This window comes from Castanea sativa, chromosome 6, assembly GCF_040712315.1.
Source record: "Castanea sativa cultivar Marrone di Chiusa Pesio chromosome 6, ASM4071231v1".
Lineage (NCBI taxonomy): Eukaryota > Viridiplantae > Streptophyta > Magnoliopsida > Fagales > Fagaceae > Castanea > Castanea sativa.
The window spans coordinates 18,321,780-18,334,668 of record NC_134018.1 but is presented as its reverse complement, the minus strand read 5'-3'; the positions used below and the strand labels follow the sequence as shown (position 1 = coordinate 18,334,668).

The 12,889-nt window shown below is 31.8% G+C and overlaps 1 protein-coding gene across 3 annotated transcripts; it reads right to left on the bottom strand.

Moving 5' to 3' along the window:
- Positions 1–1,553: 1,553 nt before the first annotated feature.
- Positions 1,554–10,028, bottom strand: LOC142638575 (peptidyl-prolyl cis-trans isomerase CYP37, chloroplastic-like). Of its 3 annotated transcripts, XM_075812609.1 has the most exons (13): positions 9,778–9,806; positions 8,033–8,109; positions 7,669–7,876; positions 7,495–7,584; positions 6,823–6,918; positions 6,200–6,307; positions 5,533–5,582; positions 4,741–4,843; positions 3,356–3,409; positions 2,529–2,684; positions 2,323–2,445; positions 2,079–2,128; positions 1,554–1,940 (listed from the first exon to the last, which is right to left on the bottom strand). In XM_075812609.1, exons 3-13 carry the CDS (start codon positions 7,681–7,683, stop codon positions 1,829–1,831), a joined length of 957 nt encoding a protein of 318 aa, XP_075668724.1. In that variant the 5' UTR covers positions 7,684–7,876; positions 8,033–8,109; positions 9,778–9,806; the 3' UTR covers positions 1,554–1,828. The 3 variants fall into 3 exon arrangements, with proteins under 3 accessions (XP_075668724.1, XP_075668723.1, XP_075668725.1); XM_075812608.1 differs by lacking the exon at positions 8,033–8,109 and having other exon boundaries at positions 7,669–7,929; positions 9,778–10,028; XM_075812610.1 differs by lacking the exon at positions 8,033–8,109 and having other exon boundaries at positions 9,778–9,919.
- Between the last annotated feature and the right edge of the window lie 2,861 nt (positions 10,029–12,889).

Here is a 12,889-nt window from a genome sequence, read left to right as displayed (position 1 = left end):
AGAACAAAGGTTTTTTTTTTCCTATACATGAGATGGTATTACTATTTTCACTTTTTTTTTGTAACAAAACAAATTAAACTAAAGGGTAAGTTATTTCAAAATTTGTATGAAGTATTTTGATAGGCCAAAAATTGAAGATGAAATAGGAGAATCCTCTTATTAATAATATAGATATATGTCATTTGATTATTTAGATTAGTTTGCTCTTCCTTACCAAGAGATAAGTTTTAACATATTATATGAAAAAAAAAAAAAAAAAGCAAACTAACAAACATTTGAATTTTACATTTTTAAAAACAATCAAGGTAGTGATGCAAAATACAACTTTTTATGTAAATTGTAATACTTTTAACATTTCCTCAATTTATTTTGAGTAATCAAATTGCATATTTTAAACTTAATGTACTTTTATATTAATCTCTTCATTTGATTTATTTATTTATTTTAATAATATGAAAAATCATCGAGTGCAACTTAGTAAACTAACTTAGGTGTGAAATATGAATTCTAATTTATATTACATTTGATGATTATAATGTTATATAATTGTTTATTTATTTTGTTAATTTTGATTAATATGTTTTTGGTTTAATTTGCTTCTAATATTATATTTTGATTTTGTTCCCCACTCCTACCTTGGGAACTAAAAATTTTGGTTCTGCCATTAGAGACTCGTTTGGCAAGAGATTTCTAATAACGTTGTTTAAATTTTTTGAAAATACATGCAGATGAAAAAGTATGTGGAAATATATGTTGTGGTATTTAAACAACAATTTTTGTTGTTTAAACATCGTTACCAAACGGGGTCTAGATCTCTCTTTTATCCATATGTATCTTTGAATAAAGTGGAAGTTAAAATATCATTTTAGTCCCTACATTTTTAAAAGCTGATGTGTTTTTTATTTTGCCATCTAAACATTGATGTGACCACTAACATTTATACACATAAATATCTCATTAATTTTCAATGACCCAAAATGTAGAAACCAAAATAGTATTTTGAGAGAAAGTGAACACAAGATTACAATTTACATACCTATCCTTGAAAATAGGTATTAAAACAGAGGGTATAATTTCAACGTGTGAAATACAATTGCAAAATCTATTTCGAAATATTAAAAAAAATTTATTTTTATACCACATTCTCATATGATGGATCTCATTTGGTACACACTACACACCTTATCTTGTTCCTTCACCATAATCCATAATGTATCAATCTCATCCATACTCTAGACATCTTATTTTTTATCGTTTGACATCCAAAGTCCTTGAACTGAATGAGGAACCATTTGAAATGCCCACCAAAATGAAGCGCTAGACCCTCCATACAAAACCCTAGAAGAGTTTCTACCTAAAAATGGTGTTCGCCGCTTCATAAAGGCATGTTTCAATGAGAAATCATCTCAAATACCCGACAATACTAAGGCTTGACCGTCCATACAAAACCTTTCTATATTGTTTAAATGCATAGAAATCAGCACCAATGTTTTTATAGATCAAGTTCCAAATATTGTTATCATGTTCCATTTGTGAAAGATAAAGAAAAGAAATCGTACTGAAAGTTAATTACTTGAAGAAAAATAATATATGATGAATAAAGTATATTAATGTGATTTTAGAGTTTCTTCGGTATAAGGATCGGTGAGAGTTTCTACTGTTGAGCAAACATAATAAATTTCATTACATATGACTCAACTTCAAATGCCAAACAAAACTGGAAATGAAAATTTTGACAAGACAACCTGCAGCAATAAAATCAGGCTGATGCCACTTAAAATGCAGCATATGCAAAGAATGGAAGTAATGTGCTTGGCGAGAGAGAAAGTTAACTCTCATTTGGCAAAATGAGGCGATCTTGACCTTCCACCAGCTTTGCAGATTGAATCACATCTCCAGTTTTTATCTGTGGAAGAATATCTTTCCCAACAATTGTGTATCTGCATATTGAAACAGATTTAAAGAACAAATAATAATAACGCAACCATCCACAGGAAACAATTTTTTTGTTCTTTATTAATGAAGGAAACCCAAAGTTATTTCTAAACAAGAAAATTTTTAGGAGTATAAAATCATACCCAAAAACTGAAAATTGACCTTCATCAAATGACAACCCTCCCAAGCCAGCCTACCAAATGCAGTTGCATCACATGATATATGAAATTGTAAGTTTGAAGAAGAACAAAAAAAAAAAAAGGAATAGTGTCACACCAAGACAGATAATACATGAAAAACTAATTTCAAAAATCTGCTTTTCATTGTTAGTCTAACAAAAGCCTGAACTTGAATATCAATTTAAACAAAAGAGCCAATTGAACTTACATTTCTTTTATCATAAAGATAGAAGAAAAACTGGTATGGTGATGAATACTCCTCAGAGACTTCACTATGTGCCATTGCAACTGCTCCATATACAGAGAGTGGAAGAACTGGCAATTCTCCATCCTTTTATGCATGGACAAAAAAGAAAAGAAAATGAGAAGAGTTACTCACAAGAAATGTCTTGTTGATATAAGAGATTGACATACCTGCACGTTTAATGTTGTTCTGTACAATGGCTCAAACTGCCCAGATGGCTTTATCTCTAAAGGAACATTATAACCGTTCTTATCAAGTCTACTGTCTGAGAGAACAGCTTGGTCAGTACAGTTAAGTTTTACCCCATCATATGCCCCATCAATTACCTGAAGAATTGTCAATTGATCATATGTTCTTTTCAGAGAGCATTTACAGCCTATAAATTTCAAACGTACAGACACCAAAAAGATATTGGAAAAGATTAAACTTCATATGCACTAGCATAAACAGACTTTGTATTCAAGAGAGACCAGCATAAGGCTAGTAGAATTCCGATCAATTAAACTTCTCTTTGTTTGTCAAACATATCCTTAATAGGCTGTATCCCCACAAGCTTGTTAGATCTTCATACTTCACATCCTTCCTTATTTTTTTAAAAATATTTTTATATGGGAGGAAAGAATTCTCAATTAGATGTGAAACAAGGAACCGTGAAAAACGTAATCCTTCTGCAAGGTATTATATCATTTTGCCAAATTAATCTGATTTCAAGATGAATCAAGAAGTTATATTTACTGCCAGAGTAGGACACTGTAAACAGTAAAAGAGGACAGTTAAGACATCGACTACACAAGAATAAACCTTGAAGAGAAAAATCTTCCATTCAGAAGCCACTTCTGGTCACCCTTAAAAATTATGAATATAGGAGATGAAAACCAAATGTATAGGCATAAAGCATTAAAGACCAAGAAAAAAGGATCCAATTCAATATATATATATATATATATATATATATATATATATTTCCCAAGGGTGAATTGAGGTTTTACTACCTTACCAGTTTTGCAAAATTCCCCGCCGTTAATGGTGCTGAATATCCATCCACAACAACCTGAATATACAGGTTTACAATCAGTTAACATTGAATTTTTTATAATTACCAGCCAACATCCATTTAACGACATGCTATGCACCCAACTGGCCAATTCCAAACTGGTTCTGATAGTAAAAGCCTCAGTCCAAGCACCATTTTGTATCACAACCCAAAAAGTTACAGACCTTCTTACAATCTTACCAGTAAGAGAGAGAATCATAGTCATAACTATACATACAAATTGGTAAATTAGGAAGCTGACCAATCAAACATTTCAGACTGTGAAACAAAAACGTAAAAGGACATTTCGTGAGTATCCCACAAAATAGCTCGGTTGGCAATCAATGGAACAGCAGAAATTAATGCTGTTCCAGTATTTGAGATGTCCCACGTAGGCATGCACACACTTCACACACACACACACACAAAGCATACAAACAGAGAGAATCACCATCAATCCCAAACCCTTAAATCAATACTCAAAAGACAATGCAAATGTCATGCATCTGGTTCAGAACAGATCAACTCTCAAATTATTCATACTATGATACCTCTGTTTTCTAGGCATAATTAAAGTGTATAGCCACCAGAGTTTGCAGCTCACGCATAATGTTAAGAACATCAAAAACAATTTCAACAATGGAAGAGGAAACAGTTTCAACCAGCTGTTTCCTATGCCAAACATTTAAAAAAAAAAAAAAAATCCACCTTTTGAAGACCAATATGTCATTCTGTTATTAAGTACCGTTTGACAGATTCCAACATTTCTGATTATTGTATAACATCTTTCACAGAGAACTCTGACTTGAGGCTCTGATTGGTTGTTCAGAACAAAGACTCAACAGCAAAGGTTAATTTGACTATGTTAAGTCCCTCAATGGAGACCAAAAATTAACAGATAACAAAAAGAATATTAACTGAAAGTTATTGATTCATTTACAATAATAGAAATAATGATAATTAGTAGTAGTAACAATGGTAACTCTTCTTTTGCAAGGTAGAAATGGTGAATCTCATAACCAAAAAAAACATGAGATTGCCAGATTCCACAAATCAATCAACTTAAGCCAAGTGTTAGAATTATGGTTAAATGATTAAATTCACAATTTCCTAACAGCTTAAGCTTTTAGGAGAATCTATAATTTATCATGATATCCGAGCAGGAGGTTCTAAGTTCAATCCTTGTCTTCACTTCACCTCCCATTTAAAATTTTAAAAATCTCACGGGTTAGTTTATCACCAAGAAATGCTTACATCCTTAATATATAAATTGAAGTCATATAACAACAATATGCAAGATTTCTTGATACAATCACTTCATCCTTCTGAAAATGTAACATTTGGCATACCTGAATTGTGGCAGTCTTTCTTAGTTCACCACCAGCTTCTGGAGAAAATGTTGAACCATCTCCTTTCTCAATTGTAAATTCAACAATTCCTCTCCCAGTAAGCCTATAGATCAAAAAGAAACATTAATTTCCTGTTCAAGTATCAAATATACCAATGCAAAGTCTACTTTCCGGACAATCTCAAAAAACTTTCCAACTATAAGACCGGGAAGAATGATGAGGAAAACAAAGATAGACTCATCTAATATCCCAAAACAAATAGACTGGTACAATTTTCATGGGATGTCCAAACAACCGATAAATATTTCAATACATTATACATACTATAACTTTTCTTTGCATAAAGTTTTAGTGTAGGGATATCTGCTTATAAGAAACAACAGGTAGAAAAGAACTACTTCAAAAAATCAGAACTAGTCACTAATATAACCAGCTAAAAAAAGAAAACTTGTAAACCACTTCAAACCCAAAATGTCCTCATTAACAAAATTATTCATGATTAGTACAAAGAAAAAAAAAGATTTAATTCCATTCAAATAATGGGTTTGGAAAAGAATTCTAACTAAATAATCAGATCTGCCAGGAATTTTCCTTTTGCTTTAATTTATTACTGTGGATTCAAATGTAAAAATGAAAAATAAAAAAAAATAAAAAAGAAAAGAAAAGAAACAGAGGATCTTCCTAGTATTACATCAGAATTTCTCTGACTCCTATCTTTTTTGTGATTCATTTACTAGTCCCTCATGAAGGTAGTTAGGAAATATCAGCCAAAGATCTCTAGAAAAGACTGACCTTGGATAATTCAAGTATTGCTTGGGCAATAAAAATGACAATCCTGGAGCCTGTTACAAACAATACCAAGTTGAGGGTTCAAAATGCTTATATGCTGATTGCAACATAAGTGCTACGATGAAGAACACGGTTAGGAAAATAAGAATAAAAGAGGAACAAAAGATAATCAGGACAAACCCTAGGCTTCACCACCTAGAACCTGCCTGCAAGCCCTAGGCATTACCACCAAACAAAAGAGAAGGATATTCTAAACTCATAAAATTCTTATTCAAAATCATACCTGGCTTTCATGATTACAAGAGAACTACTTTAATAGGGCTTAGAGATTACAACAATATGAAAAATACCTAATTAAATCCTTTAAAACCCTCAACATTAAAGCTAAACTCAAAATTCAAAAACAGAAATAATTTCAAATGCAAAATATTAATTGATTTTGGTGCTTCTTGCATCATGCTATTACGCACAATACAGGAAAAATATCATCAGCCTTTCAGTCAAAAACATTGCAGGTTTCCAATAGCATGAAAGCAGCAACAATTTGAGGAAAATAGGTCAAGTTTCATGCTGTGCTTTCCATGAGGCATCCATTTGATGATCTGACATATATATCATACCCAGATTAAGAGTTCGAAAAGGGATGCATATTTATGATGAGTTCGGTTACCTGTAACAACTCTATCTCTGCAACTGTATCAAGTGAAGATGCTAGGCCAACTGATACTTTATCCGGGTCCTTATCTTTTATAGATTCAAGAAGGGCTTGCAATCCACCCTGGAAAACCAAAGGAACTTCAATAATATTTTGGTAGGTTCTGCAGTGAACCATAACAACCAAGTTTGTCAAGTTGTTATTAATAACCCAAGGTTGTCAAGAAAATTCGTCCAAAAGAAGAGATAAGATATGTGAATTTAGATGCAGTACTGTACAATTAGAGCCTTTCTTTTTACCCCTCCTTTCTTTCTATCTTTCTTTTTCCAGTTTTCTTTCTTCTGGGGAATTAAGAAACTGAAAATACCATGTATTATATCACATTCCAGAGATGCATAAACAATTAAAGAACCTTTTTACTGTCCAACAATTGGACTCTAACATTTGGCTATGCTGTGTAGCCAAAGGAACTCCTACTTCAAAATTTGTTTTGATAATAAAAAAATTTGTTTTGATAATTGATCAACCCACATTGTTATTCTAGATGCTATATATGAGTTCTGAGAAAAGCAAGAAATAAAATATTGTGCTGGCAGCCTTCTCATAAAATTTCTTTCTTCATAAGGACCTACACATACCTTCCCATCAATAAGTAATGCATACAATGTGGAGCCCTTTTCCTTCAGGTTTGTTGGTAAACTTGCCAAAATAGAATCCTTTTCATCCACTGCTATCTGAAAGTAGGACGCAATGAACAAGTAAAAATCAGAAGAAATCATATTAGCGTAAGTGTGTAATATACAGATAAATGGACAGAAAAAAACAAACAAATAATAAAAACAAGTGCTTAAACTATACAAACTCAAAAAGGAAAGTATAAGATGAAGCTATAAAAACTCAAACGAGGAAATCATATGATGGGGAATCTGGGAAATGACACCATGCTATACGGTATAAATTACAAACATTTAACTTACAAGTTGCAAAGTAAACGTAAAGCTAAAAAGAGAATCAGTTTCAACACACAACTAAATAAAACAGTAGTTGCAGCCATGCCACACAGAGAGAGGGGGGGGGGTATTCTCAAAAAACTTTATTCAAGTGAAAGAGCAGAAAGCAATGCAGGAGGAACTTTATAAAATAAACACATTAAAAGTGGTACTGAAAAAAATCCCCCTTTTTTTTTTTTCTTTAGACCTATCGCATGACTTCTCTTAACTTTTGGATGGTAGCAAAGCTTAGTTAAGATTGTTTCCCTTCTATAAAGAAATGAACTTCCCCTGCCTCCCCAAAAAACAGGAAATAAATACCTTTAAAGCTTTCTTCACATTCCCCTCCATGGTCCCAAATGGCTTTCTCTGTGGAATTCTCAGCAGGTATGAGATATCCTCCAAAGATTCCTAGAAGCAGAGGCAAGATGGTCTGCAAACTGATTACTTTAAAGTTAACAGAGGATAGAAATTAGTTCAATCATCAACAGTAACCTGTATAGTCTTCATGTTTGTATTTGCAGGGATAGCCTTCCTTAAAGCAAGTTCTCCTGTTCTTGGAACCTTGGTATCTGGAGAATAAAGAACTGCTGTTGCAGGAGATATAGACAAAGAGTCCCAACCAACCAAAGGGAGTGGAGAAGAAATTTGAATAGACAAAAGGATCACAGCAATCAGGCTCTCAAGCTTCTTAACTCCATGTCTGCAAATTGACAAGTAAAAGTTGGTTGGAAAATCATGCCGGTCTGCCAGCTCCTGCATGAGTGACAACCCATTTCAGAAAGCGGGAAGACTCCCAGAGGGCATCATAATTATTAACTTTTCTCCTGATTAATAGCCATTTCAGTCTTGTCAGTACCTAAGGTGGCTACAACTGAGAAGGATGAATTACTCAGATGATTTGACACTCCTCATCGTTAAAAGTAGAATGGATGACTGCAGAATAGCATTAATTTGAGAACTTGCAAATCAGTAGTGTTAACAAATCAACTGGATGCAATAATGCATATCGCTCCAATGTGTACACATTACTTTGCTACCACAATGTGGCATACTGCATGGTGTTTCTCACCATATATTTTAACATAAATCCATCAAGTTAAATCCTCTGCATTGTCTATGTTTTAAAAAAACACAGCAACTAATCTGTGGATTGTTAAATCTATTAGCGAATTGGTGTTGTATCTGTCGATGTAATGGGAATCTATGGGCTACCTCCTACTTCATTGTGATGTAGCCCATGCTTTGTAGGTGGATATGCTTCAGATATTTGGGATTAATTGGGTTATGCCAGGCCTTGTTGCGAGTTTATTATTTTGTTGGAGGAAATTGTTCAGGAAGCAGGGATCATCCATTATAGAGTTCCTTGTTTCTCTTAGACTATCCATTATAGTGTTCATCATCGTGAACTCAAAGATTTTATTATTTTTTACCAATAAACTGCTGCACTAGTTACCTATCAAAAAAAAAAAAAAAAAAACTCAGCAACTAATCAATTAAAACACTCAGCCAAACAAACAAACAAACAAAAAAAGTTGAATTGATAGATTTTCTATAAATTAAACACACCTAAAGTTGGTTTTGGATTTAAGAAATTTGGATAAAGAGGCTTGGACTTGGGAATTTTGGCTTTCAATCCTTTATTATTTCTCATGTAAGATCTATGTGTCTTTGGCTAGCTTATTTGCTGCTAGCTCATCTTTTAATAAATAAGCTAGCAGAAAATTTGACAGTTACATTGGAAGAGGGGGGATTTGAACCGTGGATGTCATTGTGCTAGTTGAGCTACAAGACTCTTGGCAGCAACAAAGAACTTAGCCAAATGTATTCTCAAATTTTTTTGGTTTTAATGGACACATGGCCAAAGAAGAGAGACTTGTTAATTAATATTTCAACTTTGAATAATTGATAGAAGGAAAGTGTTATCCCAATTACCTGATTCTATAATATTTAGTACTAAACACTCTCTCACAATCATCTCTCTCCTTCCTTCACAACTCTAAACCTTATGCGTAGTTAAAGCCTCATTAAACAATTAGACTTTGTGGTCTAAGATCCTTATCTGCTTCCATACATCCTCAAATCCAAATGCAACAAATCATATCTATTATATTCATTACATCAGCAATTCTTATATAAAATAAGATTCATTACATCAGCCAGATAAGCCAATGCTTGTAAATTGCCATGTGTGTTTGGCAGCCAATTATAAGCTAGCTTTTTGCTTAAATTCTCCACTATTTTCAGGTCTCACACCACTTTTTGTCTTAGCCTTATTTCAAATAATGTAAGTTTCAGCTTTTTAAAAATAAGCTAGCTTTTAGCTTTATGTCACACTTTATGCAAATAAGCTACCGAAAATAAGCAATTCTTGACTAGACGATAAAATGTCCAGGACATGAACACAGTCAGCCTAAAACAGAAACCCCCCAAAAAAAAAACATAAATTTAAGACCAAAAGAAGTATAATGCAATCACTAAAACAGCATTTTTTTTTTAAACAAAGCTGAAATTCCAATCAATCATAATTGAAATTACGAGAATGTTTAAACCCAGAAAGCATTATCACTAAAGAATGTATATTTGAGCAGAATCAAAACCAACCTCTGAAAGAGTTTTCTTGGACAAGCAATGAATTCTGGGGCGGGCTGGTCTTGCTGGGCCTTTGCTAGGCAGTTGATTAGAGCAAAGTACGAATTGGGTAGGGAGGAAACTTAGTTTTGGAAATGAGGGAGTGATGGATACATTGAGAGAGTGCTTGTAAGAAATAATGGCGGAAGATAGAGGAAACGCCATGAATGGAAGTTGGAAGTTGCAGAAAGATTTTGGCGCGCCTCATCCAGAAAGTCTATCTGTTGACATTTTGATTGGTTTTGTATGGTTGCTGGAAGTCAAATTACTAGAATAGCCTGACATTTATATTTATTTATTGATTTCACAGCGTATAAAAGTAAAGACAATGTCCAACGCTTAATGGTATTTAAAAAAAAAAAAATTAGACCATATGAACTCTGGATGGTATGTATTAGTGAGTGTAATAATTTCAAAACTTAATATATATTCAAATAAACAACTTTCCATATACATTTAACAATTATAAAAATAAAAAAATCATAGAAATTAACATATATTTTTCTTAAATTTAAAAAATAACTATTTTTGAAGAGATATAATTGTATGAGTAAAAAATTTCCTAAAATAAATCTTAAATTTTATTCTAATGTTATAACTCACAACCAAACTTATGAATATGTTTAGTTATTATATTACAACACATTTTGTTTTCTAGTAATAAAAATTACAATTCATTTCGTAATTCTCGTTCAGTATACCAAATGTACCCTTAGTGATCTTGATGATTCCATTTCAAATATAAGGAAGTGTTAGTTAAACTATAAAACTTATGAAGTGAGAGACCATTTTAATGAAAGAATCTTGCAAGTCCTATGCAAGCCAGACCCAACTATTTTTTGGGCCTATTTCATGTAGTTTGTAACATTTCATTTTCTTTTGGCATAACCCAAGTCCATGCAACTACGAGAGTGTGATTTGAAACTTGAAAGTATAATTAGATTTAGGGTAAATTGTAAATTATGTCCTTAAATTTTACACCCTAAATTTCAGAATTTGAATTTTACTATCTGAAGTTTGGGGTGTTTGAATTTTACATCATAACATTTTAAAATTTGAATTTTAATCCCAAAAGTTTGGAAGTATTTGAATTTTACACCTCAAATTTTGAAACTTGGGGTGTAAAATCTAAACATTTTCAAATTTTTAAGAGTAAAATCCAAACACCCCTAAAATTTAAAAGGTAAAATCTAAATTCTCAAATATCAAGGTGTAAAATCCAAACACTCCCAAATTTTAGGGGGTAAAATCTAAATTTTAAAGTTTTAGATTGTAAAATTCAAACACTTCCAATGACAATATCATGTACTCCACTAAGCAGATCAGAGACACGCAAAATTTGAGAATACATTAAACAAGTCACATGCAATCCATTTTCATAATTTGACAATTTGTATTTAATGGGCTTTCGAGTATATTTAATAGTTTTATTTGACAATTTGTGTTTTTTGATATATAATAGTTCAATTTAACAATTTGTATTTCGTGAGATATAATATAATTATAATTTTTTATTCAATTTTATAAGTTCATTAAAGGCTTGTTAAAAACCCAAATAAAGGCCCATTAAAAGCCATGGGTGCCCTATTAGGCCTGACCTAGCTACCCAACTTGCCATTGTCTCAATGGGCATTGTCTTTGGGCTGGGCTATGGGCTAAATAAAAACACACCGGCTCGTTCCATTGCCAACCATTAGGCGTAACACACCCAAAATTCCTTCAACTTACTGTAAAAGGATAAACTTGATAGTGTTTTTTTTTTTTCTTTTCTTTTTCTTTTTTTTGATGAAAAAAACTTGACAGTGTTGATAGTTTTATTAAATAAGTCTTACAAATTTAATATGTGAACCTTTAAACATAAAACAGAAGGAAAAAAAATACTAAATATACTACATCACAATTTTACTATAAAAAAACTTACAAATTGATATAACAATGAATATAATAAGTGACACACCAACAACATAATATTAAATTAAGATATTATTTATTGGCATCTAAAAGTGGAGGCATCCATTCTCATTTATTTAAGAAATTGGTTTAAGTAATATATATATTAGAATAAATAATATAATTAAATTTGATAAATATTGTAACATGTTGACAATTGTGATAAAATGTAACCACTTTGTAAGAGTTTTAGTGAGTCTTGAGTATCTTTGAAGTTCAATTCAAGTCCAAAACAAGAGCAAGATTAAAAATTAAGAAGAAATCAAGTTTCTAAAATCTAGATAAATGCTCGACACCGTTATTGAGAATCACTAATCTTGAACTATTGAGACAAATTCTCAATCAATCAAGGTTTGTGCAAAACAAATTCTAAGTTTCTTTTAATTCGTTGTCATGAAGCTAGAGTTTCGTGCTTTTCAAGCCAAGTTATAAAAAGCAACCATAGGGCACATTTTTAAAAACTTTTTGAGAGTCGTGGGGTGTAGACAAAGTAATGGAAATTTCCAAGCTCCCATAAACACATCAATTGGTGATCAAAGTTCATGTTTCCAAAGATTTAAAGATCATGGTGAAGTTACTACATCTTATTAACAAAGAGTTGTTGAAGTGAATCTTCAAGAAGGTACTTGAAGTCGTAGGCGAGTGTTCACATTAAATGTAGCATGTTTGTAGAAGAGTTTGTAAATTTATAGTTGTATCACGTTAGTAAGTACTATATGAGGTAGCACATTAAAATACAATTGTTCTATTTGTAAAACTTCAATTTTATATAATGAATTTGTTTTTCTTAAGGTTAGTGATTAAACCTTCACAGTGATTTTTACTTAAGACAATTTTTTTTTATTAGTTATTTTGTTCGTAAAACTTCAATTTTACGTAATGAATCTGTTTTCCTTAAGGTTAGTGATTAAGCATTCACAACGATTTTTATTCGAGACAATTTTTTTATTGGTCTCTTAAACCTTTTTTTTCCCTAAACCTCAAAGCATTTTATGTATGATAAGATGTCAATTCAGCAATAAGAGCCTTGTTAACCAAATTTTCAACTTCGCTATTGATTAATAATTTGACACAACTAGGACCTAAATTCCTTAACAATAATATAACTTTTGCAAAATATTTCATAATGAACCAA